We start from the raw sequence: 19,460 nt of genomic DNA, 5'->3' as shown, positions 1-19,460 counted from the left end.
TTGGACACGGCAAGAGAGAATGCAAGTATGAGTAAGCCCGATGAACAGGATTTCAGGAACACGCTTCTGCTACCGCCCGCGCCTAACCTCTGCTTGGAGAGTAGTAAACTCTACCATTAGTTCTAGTTCATGAAATCTGTATCTGCCAGTATAGCTAACATGTAATATTTAGATGTTCCTCACTTTTCTGTTGTCTTTTATCTAAAATGATATTTGTACAGCATGTCCAGGCATACTAATATGTAAATTACACTGTATATTGTTTATTGTGTATGACAATTATGCTAACTGCAATCCTGTATCACAAATGTGTATGCTTATGCTGCTCTCAATATGTATTCTTAGCTAATCTAAGGTGTGAAATTGTACTGTAACATAACATGTAGCTTGCACTAGTTAATTCACAAATCCTCATACTGTTTGAAATGAATATTTCAAAGCTCCTAACTGAATTTATTTTAGAGGATAAAGCTGTGCTTTTCTCTCTGCTATATCTCAAGGAATCCCACTTCAAACCCCTCTGTTCTGATTTGCTAAGACAATAGAGTAAGAGCCAAGATTTGTAAAACCAAAACCACTTAACTTCAATACTGTACATTACATGTATGCACACTGAACTACTGAGGCCTTACCACTATACCTACGATGTATCATATCCTGTCATACTGTTAAGAATGTATCCCCTATCATCCGATGACTCTTATAGGGAAACTTGAAGTTATCCTTCTTGACTTGAAGTTAAGGCCACACCAATTTAATTTCTTGGTTCACAGATTTTTTCATAAAAAATATGGAGCGAGAGGGCGAAATAAAAATAAAAATTGTAAAATGGTTGGGGTAAAGGTAACGGCTAATTCAAAACATAAAGAAAAAAAGTTTTCAGCTTGAAAAAGTACAAAAACACTATTTTTTTGTACAGTAACAGCACCTGTACCCACACTTTAAGGAGCATATAATATAAAGGCTAATTTGCTCCACCAGAAAGTTGGTGAATGGTTTCATAAATTTGCTGAGTGGTAATTTTTATTTTTTTTTCCCAAAAATAGGAGCGAGCGAATCCGTGAACCAAGAAATTAAATCGGTGTGGCCTAAATGGAAATTATGATCTTGTGTTTGGAACGCTAGGAGTCTTCACCAGTCTTTAAGACTTTTTCTTTTGTTTAGGAAACCCCCTCTTTCTCTCTTTCATGCTGCCTTTGACTTAACACTGTCCCCTTGTCTCCAAGATGCTCTATTTTTGTATTTGGAATAAAATGTGCTTTGTATCAGAGTTCGTTGTCTGCGTCATTTTTGTGAAGGTGGAATATACGAATTGTATATATACTCTTCAAGCAGAGGTTCGGCTCCTGATTTTGACGTGTTTTTGTCCTTGAGCCTTGAAGGGTCAAGGATGTTTTTTTAGGCTTTACATGTGTATTTTGTCAGACTTTCTTTTTTGTGCTGTTTTCTTTGTCTTCCAGCCATACGTTTGGATGGAACAGCACTTGTAGAAAGCCAGATGAAAATGCCTAAAACGTCAAAAAACGGCCAGAGCCAACCTCTGCTTGGGGAGTAGCATATGTATGATTTCATGAGTGAATGTGTGGATTGATGAATACAAAATGTACATTCGCGAGCCAGTATATATAGTTTCTGGAGAAAACGTATAATGTCTTTTTTTTTTGCTAGAAGTGATGAATTTGCATGGCATTGTGTGCAAATGAGGCTGGTGCCTTTCTGGTAAATAGTAATTAGTCATTCGTTTTGGTAAGTACATTTAGAAATGACAGTAGTTGCAGAAGCGAAATCAGTAGTTCAATAATAAAAGTGGCACCAATAACGGTAGTTGTCATTTTGGTAAGTGATACCAGTCTACCACTTTGTGCGTAACTTTAAATTTGCTTTTAGCCATTTTGTTCCAGTTTGTACTGGGCATGTTCAATGAACTATTCAAGAATGCCTGCTGGGAGAATTTTTTTCCAGAGATGTTTATTTGATATATCATAGACATTACAAAAGAATAAGCCAAGACTCCAGAAGGAATTACAAAATGTTTCTGGAAACAGAAAGGAGCTCTACAAGAGCCAAAATAAGTGAAAGCAACAACCAATTAAGACGTAACAGATAATGAATTAAAAACAGTAAAAATCTTAAGCTTTTAGAACGTTTCCTTACTGTATAGCTAAAAAGTACTCTCCAAGCAGAGGTTAGACTCCGGCTGTTTTCACACGGCATCCAGTACCAGGCTTTAACGGCCTCTCTACCGCTCTAGTAGCCCCCCGTCCACAACAAGACACCATTCCATGATAGATCGCCCGCTTTTATCGACTAAAAATAACGTTAAAAAACAGCCGGAGCCTAACCTCTGCTTGGAGAGTAGCTAAAAAGGGTTTCACCCTGTATGACAAAAAAGTAGATTATGTCTCTTTATAAAAGACCGAAATATTAGTGTGAACTTATTGATGGCTAGTAAACAACATAGATCAGGGTTTCAAATTACATGTATGTACGTACTTCTATATTTTTCACTGTTCTTACTCTTAGTAAATAAAAGACAGAAATTTCACATGGAAGGCGCCACCATCGTAGAATAATAAAACATAATAGATTATTGATAGATATGCTAAAAGTACAAACGTATTTTTTTCTTACTAGTTTTAGACATCATGTTATTTCCAAATGAATCTATGAAAGAGAAAGAAACTTGAAAGGCATGAAAATTTTAGCACAATACGTTTACATACATCTGTATTGAAAAATAATTGACGATAGATGGCTTAATTATACATTGCCCTATCAAATTACACTGTAAAACTGCATATGCTACAAAGTAAGAATGTATGTTTTTGGTTATTTTAGACAACTATTCTTTTCCACTTCTTAGATATTGTATGTGTTCCTCCATTGACATTGCCATTGCAAAACAGTTAAACACACGCCATAACCAGTGGATTTGCTGTCTACTGTAGTTTTGCACAACTGCGTGGCCCTGAGACTATAGAAACAGAGATAGGCACTGCGCTATCCACTGAAAGGTAACGATTTCAGACTACGTTACTATCATTGGGGTAGCATACTGTCCCACACCATTTGATTGTACAGCCTCAGCTGATCCTCCATGAAGATTCCGCTGTCCGGTTGTTCGTCGCTACCACGATTCTCTTCCCTATATCCTGGATACCCGCCCGGCTGATCTAGGTGTCCCGTACCTTGTCCATCGATGTATGGATGTTGGTGGTAGGAAGGGCTGCTAAGGTACATCGGATTTTCATACATGTTGATGCTATAGTGTGCTCCGTTTGGATGGGTGTGGGGGTTGTGAGCGAAAACTCCGCTTGGTGCTCGAGCCCCGTACTCAAGGTACTGTTCTGCTGGAATGGGGACTTGTGGTGGAAAGGTGGTTGTTGTGGTTTGCGGTGGTGATGGTGGTGTGAGTTCGGTGTGGGTTCGGTACAAATCTCTAGGATTGTCACCGAAAGGTCCACCCGTAGCTGCAGGCCCGTACTCAATGTACTGTTCTTGTGGAGCCGGAGGGAGGACTTGTCGTGGAAAGGCCGTTGTGGTTTGCGGGGGTGGTGGCGCCTGCGACGACCCACTTGCTGCTTCTTTTACGCTTGGTTCACTGGAAGTAGGGATTCCCCTATCAGGATCGTCCTCTCTACGTTTTTGTGCAGTCTCTAAAGTACCTGAGAGCGATTCTATCGGTCCAATATTGCCCGTCACTGCCAACACGTCACCTGATGGTGACACGTCTACGCGACAGTCATCATCTTGAGGTGACAGTCTTACATCTGTTACTTTAGCAGCTCCGTTTCTAAGAAGAGGCTGTTGGTCCTGTGCATTCTCGTCATCTTGTGCGTCACTGATAGAAGTCGTGGAGTCTGACATGTCCACGCTGTTTTCTGAGGGTGTTGGAAGCAGCGGGATTTCTTCTTGTGGAGTGGACGGTGTACTTACGTCGACGACATGAGGGACATCGTCGTTCGTGTTGAAGAGCCAGTCAGGCTTGTCGTCGCAGAGTTTCTGCATCGCTTCTATCGCCTCTACTGTCTCCCTTTGAATGTCTTCCAGACCTGAGAAACACAAACGATGATGGTTTTAATGTGCGCAAAAAATTTATATTAGACTTTATGCTAGTTGATTCGTACGTTGGTGTATGTAGTTATCAATAATTCTTTCTTCCAAATATGGTTCAGCAACCCATGCACCCACTGGTCGTAAAATGATCTGGCAAAGAAGAAAGAATGTTTTATCCAGAGTTTTACTGTTAAGATTTTGAATAAGGACGAAGTCAGAACAGAAGTCTTCCAGTGTCACGGTGTTTCACAATGTGTCAAGAATATAGTTATAAAGTTGTTGATAACATAAAAAGTTCTTTTCTGAATCTCAAAGGCCAGATGTTCACTTTGAAAGCTTGTCTCTATCAAGTAAGTTTGTGCCCCACTGATGAAAGCGAATTAATGACTGGGTCTATCTACACACACGTTTTCGGACCCATTTGGAGTCGTCTTGGAACCACTGAGCCGATTCCAAGTCGACTCGAAAACGCGTGTGTAAACTGAACCCGCGTGACATGTCAGAAGAGCCATCGCTTACAATGGACCCAACATCTGGAACTGTCTACCACCGGACATACGTACAGCCCCGGGCTTTCTTTAAGATACTCTTAAAGTAACATGAACGGACAAAATGAACGGACTCAAATCATGTAGCAGTTCTCACTATTATGTAGTTTTTACCATGTATGTAAAAATTGTGTATATAGACTTGTAGACTTTTAAGATTAAAAGCTTGTAGACTTTTTTATAAGACTCATAAGGACTTTAAATGCTGTAAATTGTATCTCTGTTATATACTTTGTCTGACCCTTGCCTCTTCCCTCATGACCTCGATGAAAAGCGGCTTGCAGGCCGATTTCAGCTTTCACGACGAAACAAAGGTTCAAACAAATGTCTGTTACCTTCCACCCTGGCTGTCCCCGCGGCGCTCCTCCTCTCCATCCTCTGCAGGTGACAGAACAGCTCCGGCAGGTGTTTCATCAGCTGGTACTGAGGTTGGACCCCCCGCAGCGTCCGGGGAACGTCCTCCGCCGACGAGTAGCTGAAGTAGGCCACCACGTACTTCCTCAGGGAACCGCTGTCGCCGGAGTGGATGCGTGAACCTGGAACATGTAAGATACAAATTTATAAAAAAAATAAGCAAAAAAAATTCAAGAGCTAACGTTTCGACGACCGTCTGTCATCCTCTTCAGGGCTAAAATAGATTGATTGGTGTCCGATGATTCTTATTCAGGGCCGTTTTTTTCAGACTGGTCCAACAACAAAAACTCTGACTGGTGTCAATGTTAACATTGCAGTCCCAGGGGTAAAGTAGTATCACATACATGAAGAAGATGGCAGGTGAAAAATATGTAGTTGTGAATTAATTCTTCTTTAAATTCAATACTGTCCAAATCAATACCAAAGACCAAGATAACTAAGACCCATATTCACTACTTGTCTATCGCTAAGAGACCAAACATGGATTAGGATAGGTATAATGTTTTCCCTACCTATCTCCTTGACCCACGGCGTGAACATATCCCCCAAAAGACCCTCCTGCAGCGGCGGTTCGTTCCGATCCTCCATCTTGTGCCGTCCGCCTAGGGAACACAGGACGATGACGTATTCCGCCCTGTCCAGCTGCTCACAGGCCCATTCGACTTTCCCCACACAACTGATCTGTGGATGGAGGGTTGGAATTTGAGAGTGATTGAATGGAATCTATTGCACGACAAATATACACGGTTCAATGTATGGCAGCAACTATTACACACAAAAACAAAAGTGACAAAGTGATAAATAAGTCCATATGAAAGAGTAATAATGATGCTGTCTTCATGGTAGGTCGAAATGCCTACGTGTGTACTGTTAAAAAAGTATCGAAAAGAAATTAAACAAAAAAACAACTATCTGTCTTTGCAAAACTTTAACTGTTTTTGTTCAGCACCGTAACGGAACCCACCTGGTTGGTGCACCACATGTCCAACACCACGTTAAAGCCCATTCTTTGCAGGGAGGCAGCAAAGCGTTCAACCACCGTGAAGTGTTCGGGACAGTCATACGAATACACCAGGAAAAGGCGTGGGATTGGCCGTTCTGTGGATAGTAGAAAACGGCACGACTATTATCCTGTTCATGTCAAATTTTGTGTTGTCTTTATCTCTGTCAGCAGCAATAGCCATTTATAATAGCCACAGGCTAGTTGGTCGACCCTGGATTTGTGTGCTTGAACAGCCAAAGCAATAACTTGAAAAAAGCTGCCAAAAAGATAACCTTCTTGTCTAAAGTAATAAACACAATATATTACAACGGGCAACATGCACATCGCCAATAATTATTAAAAGTGTAATCACATTGTACAATTTGATATAGTGTAACAAGCAGTTACATGTATGGTATGCATCTATCCAATAGGGAATTGAACATACAATAAAGATTATCATTATCTGTAAACGAGAACTTACTTTCCGGGCACACAGTATCAGGACTAGGCTCCAACGAAAACGACCATGGCCAGGGGACATTCATTTCTGTAATTAAACAATGTCACATTTGTTATTCATATCGCCCATAAGCGGGGCATCATGGTTTTACATGATTTGTTGCAAGACTCGCCTCACCTCACCAGTCCCGTCACTCAACCAACCGTCGCAAGACCAACAACATTGTAACCTGCACCGCAACAAATAACCACTTAACTGGTTATCTGTATATATAATGAACGAGCTATAACGAAATACAAATATTCACATTCTAAATGAAAATCGGAGTCGAATTGAGAAAGAGAAAGAGAGAGAGAGAGAGGGTTGTAGAGACAGATAAAGAAAGAGAGATGGGTAACGTCTCTGTGTGTGTATGTTAATCGAAAAGTTACCTATTATGCAGTAGATCACGTCAGATTTCTAAATCACACGACTTCGTTGAAAGCGCCTTAATGGGCCATGGGGTTATAAAATTAGAAGGCGTCTGGGGGACATGGCAACTTACGTGGTTTATTTTTCCGCAGGTAGTACAAGATCCCGAGAAGGGCTAGTCCGATGAGCACCGCCACGGAAACCACGGCCACGATGTGTGTGATGTGCACCCCACGTTGTTTAGGCGGCACGGAAGTCTCCGCACTTTCGCTGAGACCTGACATCGCAGTCGTGACGCGCACCTGGGTCCACTCACAATCCTGGTACGGAGCTCCAACCTTTGGAGGAAAAAAGATATATGTAACTCTCTCTCTCTCTCTCTCTCTCTCTCTCTCTCTCTCTCTCTCTCTCTCTCTCATGATGACCAAAACATCTACCACCTCCTCCATCTTGTTCATAAGTGCAATGTTAATCAAATATACTCGTGAAGCGACCTTGATATCAAATGCCAGATTAGACAACTTTACGTTCTCTCAAATACTACAACAATACAGCAGTAGCGTGCATATTGGGTATCTTTTATTCTTTTTTTCAGAAACAGAAATCAGAATGCCCGAATCATGTGGCCGAGAATTGACCAAGGCACACTTCACTCCATTGTACTATCCCTTAGATTAATACAGTTGCCCTTTACCTTCACTGCATAAAAATGCCCGTCTAGCAACGGTTTCACGTGCTCGAACTCTGCCTTGACTACGCCGGTGTCGTCATCTTTCTTGAACAGCTAATGGAGAGGACATTGAGAAAGGTTACCGTCTCATTTCTACAGGCATAACACGTCGATGAAGGATAGACAGCCAGGAAAACAAGGCAATAGACAAAAGTAGCGGGTTCCGCACTGGTGTTCCAGTGCTGAGTCATCAACGGTCGAATCGGCCTTCAGCACTGGGCGCCCAGTAGTACTGAAGAAAGTATCAGTCATATCCACTAGAGAAGTAGAATACACTATCGAGTTCTACAATTAAAACAAGACCATATCATGTCAAGAGCAAAAGATACAAAAACCGGACGCTCTGCTGCAGTACCATGGGCACACACCAGGAAGCCCAAAATCGATCTTGACCTTTTTCTTTACAACCACCAAGTTATGCCGACCACAACTATCCGGAAGCACAAAGTTAACACACTCAGAAATATACAGACACACAGACAGACACACAGACATGCCAAAAACTATACTTCCATTTTTCATGTAGGTAAAAAAAAGTTTTTACTCACGGGGTTGCACGTCATATTTTCGCTGTGGGAGTTGCTGGTGTTGACAGACAGACAGATCCGGTAGTCCTGAAAGTTGCACTCGGAAGGGGCTCCACGGAAGGTTACAGAGACCTCCGTTCCGTCACAGTTTGCTGTGAGGTTGTCTGGGGTCCAGTCTAATGACACAAGAACGATTCCATTACAGTCAAAGCTGTACCAGTGACCACCTCTACATAAAGACCACCTGGCCATTTCAAACTGTTTTCACAAAGTTTTCACTTCACCAGTAGAAAAAATTACCCCAACGGTCAAATAGTTAAACTAAGGGTTATTAGATGAAATAAGATTAGAGGCAATGCTTTTGGACATATCGTTGAACTGTTCATAGAACTTACAACTACATGTGTATTGCAAAACAATAGTTAGCCGCTGACCTGTTATTGAAAACGTCGTGGTGTTGCTCCAGATCGGATCGTTCGGATCCAGGGTTGATGAAACCTGAAAGATCGAATCAGATGCACAATTTAGTCTTCACCAGAAACATCAAATCTTGTTGCGACTTAATACATAATGTCAAGTAGAAAACAAAGGATACAAGACGCAATGAAAAGCTATTTCAGAAAGCATGTAAAATTCTCTCTCTCTCTCTCTCTCTCTCCCTAGACATTGCGGACTCAAAGGGAAATAGAGGGGGAAAATGCATGCTCTTAGAGTCAATGCAAGCACATCATCTTACTTTACTTCATTCCCAATGATACTCGGGGAATTCGAAAATGTTTGAATGTATCGTTAGCTCACCTTTATCTCCAGGGCAACTTATATCCGTTACCTTTCAAAACAGGGTTTTTATGGATATCCAGTTGCCGTACGGCAATATTTTCAACATATAGCAATTCGAATATTGTATCCCTGAATACTCAATTTTTAGAAACAACGGATATAGGTTACCCAGCGGATAAAGGTGAACTAGCGTTATGTAAGATACATGGTTTATGCCATATCCAGCTGACCTGAATGCCGCACTGTCCTGGCGGAAGATGGTACAGAGTCCTGTTCCATGTAGCGGTAGCTCCAGTCGTGTTGAACTTGTCGACGCCCCAGCGTGTGTCACAGCTCCACTGGAGATTGTACTCATCAATCTTGAAGTCACCAGGAGCCAGGGAGATGCTGACGGTGACGTTCCGACCGACGATTCGCACAATCTCAACAGGCTCGGGCTTCCACGCTGCAGATGATGAAGACGAGAACGTTAGCAATCAAAAAGCAGTTACTCATGCAACTGGATATGATTTTGGAAACTACCAGACGTTTCAGACAACCATCAGTTGTCTTTCGTCAGTGACACTGTCACTGAAGAAATATTGTTGGAGGGAGTTTTTTCTTAATCCTAGCCGTGAATTGATATGCAAAAGATATCTAGTTGTTAGGAATCAAAGAACATTCTTTAGCAGTGCAATTTGCTTCTGGAACTCACTCCCCAGCAGTCCCCGTAGAGATTGCACTCAAAACAAACTACGAATGTCGTCCGATTACAAATACTCCTTGATACCAACACACCGTTCTCATGATATCGCTCGATAAGTGTCAGACACTAAGTTCATACTTTAGCGTTCACATGCAGTAATAATTCAAATTATCTGTTTATATGGATAGCCTTGGCTAGAATTTGGCTCCCTGGGTTTGATAATATTGTCAAACTAACTGTCTGCAAAATTACGTCGTTCTGCAAAGTAAGTGGATCGTAATCCAAATCGACTTACCACGTCGTCGCTCCTCCCAAGCCAAGGATTCCCCTGAAATATAGAAGAAACATTTGACTCGCACATATTCTCATGCGTCAATACATACTTACATTCTGAGACATAACATTGAAATGACAACCAACTAAGTTATCATGTATTTTGTTCTATGTATTTAAAATTGTGTATATAAACTTAAATGACTCATTACGACTCAAGATGATGTAAACTGTATATTTTATTGTCTGACCCTTGCCTCTTCCCTCATGACCTTAGTGAAAAAGCGGCCTGCAGGCCGATTTGAGCTTTTGATGACTAAACAAAGGTTCAAACAAACTAGCCGACTCTGCTGGGATGTTCAAATTGTCATTGGTACGTCTGCTGACGAAGTTGATTGAAATACTTAATCTTCTATTGCACTTGTACTTACTTGCTTCATAAACCAAGCTTGTTTGAGAGTTGTCTTCCAAATGCTGCCCCGGAAGAGTCTTCACAATAACCCGGTACTTCAGCCCCCTCGACAGGTCAGTTATGTACTCAAAATAGTTCTAAGGTAAGTAAAAGTAAGAAGAGGAAGAAAAGAAACGGAATTTTTAGAGGTTCAGTGTATATAGCACAACAAAATACAGCTCTTATGACAGATCTGGTTATTGTAAACATCCCTTATTATTGTTGTTATTGTCGCTGTTGGATTTGATACGTATGCGCAAACTAATGCCAGAGGTTTGAAATGGCCATGATCAGCCTCGGTCCAGAACTAGCTCTAGCTCACCTTGCTTAGGACGTCTTTTGCCTGCAGTGTCCTGTTAAGAAGAAGCTGCCGACACGAGTACGACGAGCGCCTGGTCCGTCCAACCGTCACTATGTCGACTTCGAAGCCTGTCACAAGTTCGTAACCTGATAAACATAAATGGGTCATTAGACAAGGCCTTGTGCATCAGTGCCACAAATTTGTCCCGGTGGACTGTCGGATACAGCGGGTGAACCTATCGGTGTTTTCACGACTATGTTGCATAATGAATAAAGTCAAAGTCACGATTACGTCACGGCGTCTATTCGTCACCGGGTCCCGGGCTGAGTTTAAAACATCTTGGACCCGGCCGTGCCCAAATGTAGCCCGACACCCGCAGGGTATCCCAGGGGGGTACGTAGCTATAGGGGCCACGCCTGACATATCACACAAATTGTAAAATAAGTGGGACTCTTTGGCTTTCAAAAAAGAAGTCAACCCAACCTATCTAGATATAGTCAACACTAGTATTCCAGCAGTCTTTTGTATAATGATGTTAATTACAGTTCATTGTTACATGCATATCCCCTATCTTGTTTGTACCATGTACTTGCAATTAGCCTACGGGCATGAATTTGCAAATAAACTTAACTTAACTCTTAAAAAACAGCCTTTGGAAAAGGGGGCCCCGCCAGGTAATTCAGAGGTAACCGGATAATATACTGGGTCACTCCTATTCTTCTTAATGAATGTGATGATTACTCCACATGTGTCTATAGCATCATACTACACAACACCACACACCAGTCTACCTGTTTCAGGTGCCCTCCATGTTATCCTGACACGGTCCAACTCATCAGACGAGGCGTCCGTCAGCGCAACTTTCAGGTCTGGCACAGGTGTGATGGACGCGGCTTTAATGGGCACGTGGGAAGAGCACTCTGGCATCAAAGCAAAAGATGTTTCGTCAATATTAGAATAACTACGAACACACACTGACACAAGCAAACACACAAAAAGAAATGATACCAATGTTTCGGCCTACGTGACATTTCCAAACCGGTGCCCGACCTGGTAGCTTTCGGGAACCAAAAGTATGATATAAAAGACACCAAAGTACGCAAGACGTAACGAGAAAACTCGGGGGTATTACTAGTACTTGTGTATATTTTCACGTATACATAGCCCGACCGTGCCACGGTTTGGAAATGTGCCGTTAGCCTTCACGGTGTTTATGTAAAACAATATGACAGGCAAAATCGGATGACATTTGTATATAAAAGTAGGCTTGATTCGGGCCGGGGTTGGACCTCACCTGATATTTCTCGGAGGGGATAATCAAACTTGACGGGACCGGTTCTCCCGTGCCTCGCCCTGTGCTGCACTGTTCCCCTCTTACAGCGCCGTAAACAAGTCAAAACGTCAACCTAATAAAATAATGCTACATTGATTAGGAGACGTACTCCGAATGAGGTTGCTAATCTCCAAGCAGATCCTACGGTGCCATTAGATAGTATGAAAGCTGGCCAAAGAGTATAACCGGCCAAAGGGAGTCAGATGGGCATCGGTAGCATACACACTCCGGTGTTCCACTCCTTTGACAGCTTTTGATCTTATGATACAGTAGGATCTGCTTGGAGAGTATAGAGATGTCTTTAAGCACCAAGCTTAAGGTTCAGCAATTAAGTAAAGGTAAGGCCACATTGACTTAATTTTATGGATGACATCGTCTGGAGACCCAGAGACTAAAATAAAGATTCAACAAAATGCTGCCAAACCACATGACTAAAGATTCGGTCCATTCTTTCCCAGACTTCATTTGCCTTATGTCCAACTCTAGTATAACTGTAAGAGACAATCGTCGCAATTTCAATAATCTTTTTATTGTCAATCTTGTTTAAAGAGGAAAACAATGGCATTGTGGCCTCATGCCCCGACCATGTGCCCCTTACCCTGATTGACCAGGGAAGATATTCGGTCACATGTGACCACAATGTCTTTTTTTTAAAAAACAGGTGAAAATCAATGCACACGCGGATGTCATCCATAGAATTGAGGTAATGTGGCATAAGGTAAAAAGATTATACGCTCTAATCTCAACAACATGTGTCACAACACTATTAGAAAAGGTGATAGCTTCACTGACTGCCCAGTGTTTACATTAAAATGAGTCACACAGACTACAACTGCCTTCAGGCTACGCATTCCATGTGTCATATTCTCCATACATTCACATCGTTTTCGGATCACCAGGTCACCAACAAACGTATTGGCGTGTCTCCAAAAACGACTCTTGACTTAAGCTGGAATCCAAACCTAAATCGCTTTAACACGAATCCGTGGTAAAGTTATAGCTTTAACCATATAGCCTAGGGGAGCCAGGGGTGCCAGGCACGGCACTGCACACCCGTCATCACAACGTGTGCATTGATCGTACCTATCCTCATTGTCAGGGACGACAATGGGCCGCCATCTTTAATTTGAAGGTCATAGGGGGCACATGTTAAGAGCATGTTTCGCTGCACCACGACCATCGGACGACCGGCGGCGATCACTAAAAATCGCGCGCTGCTCGAGAGAACACCGGACGTCTTACTGCCGAAAATGTCAGTTAGAGCTCGCAAACTCGTCGTCCGATAGATTTTCGCTGCATGTCACAGGGGTATAAAGACTACCCCATTCAGGCATTCCACTGGACGACGATCTCGCTACAACCTAAATTAGATTTCTGTAACGCCTGATTTCATAATTGTACTATCATGCTTGAATGGTTGAAATGACTGAACAGACAGCACAACGCGCAGAGCGTTAAAAGATTATTTTTTTTATCTATGAAGTTCTCAGGGCAATCTGTCAAATTCAAGGTCACACCGCGGTGGTGTGGCGCAATCGACAGGATGTTCGACTCATGAATAATCCAAAGTTTCTGGGTTCGAATCCGTTGATTTGCCACCGATCCTGTAGCCTGGAGAAATGCATTTATGATTTAACACGACTTACCTCACTTTACTCTGGTGAAAATGAGTACCTAGCTTTGGTTAGGACCGTCCTCCGGAAAGGACGTAAAATGGAGGTCCCACATTTGAGGAGAGACACACCTCAAGCACACTTATCGAAAAGAGTAGGGGCCCTTCCCGGCGTGAGTGGTTCAAAACCTACAGTCCTATGGCCGCACCTGGTGCAATTGCTCTCGTACTGAGTTTACCTGAGTTAGCACCGAATGACAACCGCTCCAGACAATTGCGATTGTAAGCTACTCACAATTCAGCCCCTGGCTGCAAAAGGGAGAGTAGTCGGCCCACCCAATAACAAGATTGATCTTTTTTATTATCATTTATTTGCTTCATGACAAACAAGGACAAAACTACACTTCACTACACTACAGTTACTTTAGTAACTTATTTCAACAGTGTAATACACAAAGGACAGTCAACAGGTAACGGTAGACCCATAGCGTTTTGAGGCTTTAAAGGCACCGGGTTTAATATTACCCATTGTGTCGTCCTTGGGCTGGGTATTGGAAGCGGAGCCCATCCCTCCTCTTTCATGTCCCCAACAGAAGCTAGGTACCCAAAGATTAATGAATGAATGAATGAAAGACCTTTATTGTACATTCATGTCTCGACGGGCTAGGTACAGGTCACTGATAACAGACATAACAGACATATACAGAGACAACAAGATACAATTTAACTAATTGTAGGTACTAAGCTAACAGGATGGATCTTCTCGCTTCTTTGTACATATGTAGATATAGGAACAGATAATGTTTGATATACAGGGTTTATCTAGGCGCATCAAAAATAGATATTTATCCGCTGCATTAATCTTATTGAGAAAAGTCGATATATGTACATATCGATATGATTACGGTGTGCTACACGCCGCGTCATCCTGATTGATGACTCCTGTTGACAACATGTACCCCGGGCCACGTAATTTGTTAGTCACTAAACCGGTTCACTTCAAAATGGTTGCGCAGACGTATATTAAAACGTGCGCCATTGAAGGATACTCGGTGATTTTTGTGTAGCCAAGCTCTCTATTCCAGAAAGATCAAGCAAGGAGGTTAAAAATCACCTTGGATCAAGTAAGAATAAGTGTGATTTTGCGTATATTGTGGTCTTCACACTTTGAAATATTTTCCAAAGTAGGGTGTTTATAAACTCGACCAGACTAACGACGCTGGGTGATTCTGGGTACATGGACAATATTTTGCCAGGGGAGTTTAGGCCAGCACAGTGTTCATTGGCCGGCAAAGTTCGGAGGAGGGGACATTAAACTTCCCGCGAACTGATTCACTTTGCCAATTATTTCATTTAACTTTACGACCCATGTTTGTAGAAAGGCGGCGGAGACAACGAGTTACGCTTGAGAGAGTTTCGTGAGCACAATAGGCACGTACTGTACACCTACCCTGGGGCAAGGGATGGGAGGGCCAACCCAAATATTCGGGACTGCCCGAGGCATTCATCGAAAGTTCAAATAAAAGTACAACACTTTTAAAAATACCGATGTATTAGTCATTTTGAAGAATATCATGAGAGGGGTAAAGTGCCACCTATGGTATGCAAAAGCTATGTGAGAGAACAAGAGAATTATCTGATCAAACGTATCGTCTCCACTATAAGGAAATGACCCAGAAAAAAATCCCCTGCGTCATAATTTGACGGATCATCCACTCGTGTCGACGTTTCAATTTTCTAAGAGTTTGTTACGTTGTTGCAAATAAAGCACACAAGGATTCGTATGCGACTTACAGTTTTTGTGACAATCACTGCATATGTGGCACTTACGCTGTATGTATTGTCAAACCCTGGACGTTATATACAACGCGAGTTTTAACCGTATAAGACACACATGTATGCAGTGTATTGTAAATCACGTACACAAACAGGCTTCTACCAGGCCTTCTTTTAGATTCCTACGGGGGTACGGAGAGTAGAATTCGGCAATAACATGGTGCATAATTGACCGAGTCAGTACAAATTTCACCTCAATGAAACTCTGTGGTCGCTAAACTTTCACTGACAAATACTCTCCCTATATAGCCAGCGTAATTAGTCTGGTGGAGACTATATACTCGTGATCCGTCTTTGTCAACGAAGAAACACGAAGGAACAGTAAGAAGGAGCTCTAGGCAACTGGTGACTGCAAGGTTTGTCCTTACCTGCTTGGAACATCGTCTATTGCACGCTGTAGACGCCTCTGCTCTCAGTACAGCCACCGCCAGGACAGCCGTCAACAACGGCAGTGCAAAATACCGTGCAGCCATCGCGACTTGGTGTTAAAATCTTACACCTATTGCCCCACACAGGCTGCAAAATCTTCAGGTCATCACTCTTGTAAGATTTTGAACAGTTTGAGTCTTCCAATGTAGGAAAATCCACACGGCAGAGCACGCACGCGGATCCGGTGAGCGAACTAGCTGCGTATGAGCAAAATCTGACAGAACAAGTTGGGAGGGTGAGTCTCTATTGTTCGGCTGTCATTCTGGGTAATTATAGGAGAAGAGCGAGCCAATGGGTTAACCGGTGTTATGGTCCTCAGGCTATCAGAACACCAATTACACACGAGCTCCTTGCATTGATACTGTTACCACGAAATGTTGTTTCGATGTAGTGTTGCACATCCTTATATTAGTTGGAGCGTGGTCTTAGAACTGTTGGGGCAAAGTAATCTCCAGGCAGATTTTGTATCAAAGCTGGCTAAGGAGTATAGCTGGCCAAAGGGGTCAAACGGGCAACGGTAGCATTCACACTAGTCCTAGGCCGGCTTCACTCCTCTGGCAGCTCTCGATACTATCTTATGCTACTGTAGGATCTGCTTGGAGATAAGGGATAAAGAGCACCGGAAGAAACGTGTTTCAAAGCTACTTCTGTTTAATGTCTTTTCTTCAGTATTGTTGGAAATGGTAGTAGTAAAGGAGGCCATTGGCTGAACATGCGAACCTCATGAAATAATACCATACATACGGTCTCCACTCATAGATATTGTTACGACGACTCCAAAGATGTTGCTTAAATAAGATAAAGAAACAATTTTCTTTAGTATAATTGTTACCTTCGCCAAGACGTGTTTGTCGACGATCAGGTTCGGTAATGGCCCCCTAGCGGCTTTCTAAAGTACTACGACGGAACTTTTTTATATCTCGTGCTCTGGACATGTTCTCTCTCTCTCTCTCTCTCTCTCTCTCTCTCTCTCTCTCTCTCTCTCTCTCTCTCTCTCTCTCTCTCTCTCTCTCTCTCTCTCTCTCTCTCTCTCTCTCTCTTTCTCTCTCTCTCTCTCTCTCTCTCTCTCTCATAGTAAAAGCCATTATTCTTAACACATTTGGTACAAGGTTACAGTAAGTGAAATTTAATTTTTCTCTCCTAATAGTATTTGTTCCAGTCATTAATAAAATCTAGCTGTCAGTGATAAGCACTAGACGGAGTTAGAGACTTTATCCAATTGTTCCATAATGTTCATGCAGCTATGTCTTCATTTGGGGCTAGGCACACCAAGCAGAATTTTGCCTCTTCGTTAGCCCAGAGGCCTTTCACTGCAAAGCCGCTCTTCTCCGCCAGACGGCGCACCTGATGCTGGCTGAATTTGCAGCTGTAGTTAGGACCTTCAGACAGGTAAAGCTTCTCGCCGGCCGGGAAGCCAACAGTGAGGCCGAGCTTTCCTGAAAGAATTCGTTAGATTAGTTCGTTCGTTCGTGAAGAAGCAACAATAAACAATAAACAAACAAGCGTAAATAATATTTTTCGTTCCCGAAAGCTGCCCGATCGGGCCCGTTTGGAAATGTGATTTTCAACTTGCGTCGTGCTACTTTAAGTCACATTTATATTACAGCGACGTGCAATGATAAATGGTTGTTTTGAATTGCATATGCAACGTGATTTGGTTCCAATAGGAAGACACCGGGAAGAATCCTGGGAAGGGAATCTTGGTTGGGGCTGCACTCATCTTTCAAAAGGAACGTTAAATGGGGTCTTGTGTTCGAGAAGGTGCCCCTGGTAAGTGAAAGGAATACTTGCTAGCAACCCATACCTGTAAAAACACACACCTGCAACTGAAACAGCGAGGAAACGTACTGAATAATGTGCCACTTGGCAAGACAAGGGTCTGAATGAAGAACCAACGAAAGAACGAAAACTTACCCAGGTGCACGCGTTGCGATTCGGAACTTTTCAGGTATTTTCGGATATAGCTCGGCGTGTCTCCTTCAGCAGGGCTCTGCACGAAGTCGACCGTGTCTTCAAACTTCGTCTTATCCATGTCTCCGTCAAAGTCCTTGAATATGAGTACAAGGGAAGGAAGGGGAGAGGAAAGTGAACATCAGAGTGATTCGTATTGTGAAGATATGTGGCTCTGACTTGCGTTGAATATCTTTTTGCATCGCGCACAATTTTCTTTTGGTATGACAAAAGTACAACTCGCTGCTATGTATACCTACAATTTTACAGAGCGTTCAACGAATTCTATAGATAAAAATCTTTCAAGCTTTGTATGTTTTGTTGCCATTCCAGTCATTATGCTAAAAATATTTTTAATGCTATTCCATTTCTGACGTCAATGTCTGCACTAATATAATGCAGATAGAAGCGAGATCACAGCGCGATCGCCGTCTCATGGAATGGGACCGGAGTCTCACACTACCTTGTTCAGGCGGTCGATGAAGTTGTTTAAGAACGGAGACAGCCCTTGTGAGTTCTCGGCACGGTAGCCTTTCAGCAGGGTCTTCCGGTCGACGTTCATGTCCAGTCCCAACACGAGCCTGTCGCCAGCTAAAATTACAAACAAAGAAAAGGTAGAGTCAACATCCTTCGTAAGGCCACAGCAAGTAATTTTTATGGACATGCTAGACAGAGAAAGAAGCATTTGTCATTTTGAAGTTTTTGATACAACAGCGGATCGAATCCATGACCTCTCAAATGCAAGACTAAGAATCTAGGCCCATGCCATTGCACCCGTCTCTAACAGTTTTGCTCACGATATGCCACTGATTTGGTGACTTATCTGATTATTTAATCACCGCTTAGATGCGTATAATTGGTGTTTCAAAAGATACGTCGATGACGGCCAGACATCCAGGTAATAAGATACGCCAAAAAGCAGTTACTTAAGCAACTGGACATGGTTTGTCAGTGTCAGCTATTTTTGTCAGTGACGTCACTGACGAAAACTAGTGGATGCTAGTTAAAACGTCTGACCGTTTCCAAAACCAAATCCAACTGCTTTTTGGCGTTTCAAAAGATAGTTTTGATCAGAAGAAAGCTGTTGTGTTGAGTCGTATCTCCTTACCGCTGAGATGACCTCTGACCTCCTTCACCATGGCAACCTGCTCATCGATGGGGACGTTCCCGAGACTGTTGCCTAGGAACAGGACCAGCTTGGGCTCCGGTCGCCCAGCAACGTGACGTAATCCGTCCATGAACAGTCCACCAAAGGGCTCCACCGTCAGGGCGCTGTACTCTCGCTCCAGCTCTCGCGAGACTTGCTCGATGTAGTCTGTGGAAAGGACACAAGTGATCAATATAATATAAATTTAATATGATAATAATATATAGGACACACACACACACACACACACACACACACACACACACATGTACACACACACACGCACACAGACATACAGGTACACACACACACACGCACAGACACACACACGCACACACACACACACACACACACACACATACACGCACACAGACAAGCGCGCACACACACAGGTACACACAGGCACACACAGGCACACACAGAGACACAGACACACAGACAGACACACATGCAGACACACAAACACACACACACACACACACGCACACGCACATATATATATATATGTACTGGTCGATAAATCTAGAAAGTT

The 19,460-nt window shown here is 42.7% G+C and overlaps 2 protein-coding genes across 2 annotated transcripts in view; both read right to left on the bottom strand.

Moving 5' to 3' along the window:
* Positions 1-2,590: 2,590 nt before the first annotated feature.
* Positions 2,591-15,891, bottom strand: LOC118416564. Its single transcript, XM_035821712.1, has 16 exons — positions 15,771-15,891; positions 11,916-12,027; positions 11,413-11,541; positions 10,643-10,767; positions 10,301-10,418; positions 9,892-9,924; positions 9,142-9,356; positions 8,566-8,629; positions 8,153-8,307; positions 7,569-7,658; positions 7,008-7,212; positions 6,485-6,550; positions 5,983-6,116; positions 5,531-5,699; positions 4,940-5,140; positions 2,591-4,052 (listed from the first exon to the last, which is right to left on the bottom strand). The coding sequence occupies exons 1-16, from the start codon at positions 15,873-15,875 to the stop codon at positions 3,040-3,042; spliced, it is 2,934 nt and encodes a 977-aa protein (XP_035677605.1). The 5' UTR covers positions 15,876-15,891; the 3' UTR covers positions 2,591-3,039.
* Positions 15,892-16,929: 1,038 nt separating this feature from the next.
* The window catches only part of LOC118416285 (histidine N-alpha-methyltransferase-like), a 4,796-nt gene continuing 2,265 nt past the window's right edge, over positions 16,930-19,460 (bottom strand). The window contains exons 2-5 of the mRNA XM_035821374.1: positions 18,890-19,096; positions 18,245-18,372; positions 17,746-17,878; positions 16,930-17,267 (exon numbers count right to left, since the gene is read on the bottom strand). Coding sequence (XP_035677267.1) covers positions 17,065-17,267; positions 17,746-17,878; positions 18,245-18,372; positions 18,890-19,096 — 671 coding nt within the window. The 3' untranslated portion in view covers positions 16,930-17,064. The remainder of the gene's footprint in view (positions 17,268-17,745; positions 17,879-18,244; positions 18,373-18,889; positions 19,097-19,460) is intronic.

Source organism: Branchiostoma floridae, chromosome 5, assembly GCF_000003815.2.
Source record: "Branchiostoma floridae strain S238N-H82 chromosome 5, Bfl_VNyyK, whole genome shotgun sequence".
Taxonomy (NCBI): domain Eukaryota; kingdom Metazoa; phylum Chordata; class Leptocardii; order Amphioxiformes; family Branchiostomatidae; genus Branchiostoma; species Branchiostoma floridae.
The sequence above is the reverse complement of the archived record's forward strand: the minus strand, read 5'-3'. Positions and strand labels throughout refer to the sequence as shown.

Excerpts from the sequence above, each read along its gene's own strand:
- LOC118416564 (XM_035821712.1), bottom strand. The coding sequence starts at position 15,875 with ATGGCTGCACGGTATTTTGCACTGCCGTTGTTGACGGCTGTCCTGGCG. Across the intron at positions 9,925-10,300 it reads AAGCTTGGTTTATGAAGCAA|GGGAATCCTTGGCTTGGGAG; the intron begins GTAAGTACAAGT and ends TCTATATTTCAG. Across the intron at positions 6,551-7,007 it reads CCTGCGGAAAAATAAACCAC|AAATGAATGTCCCCTGGCCA; the intron begins GTAAGTTGCCAT and ends GTTTAATTACAG.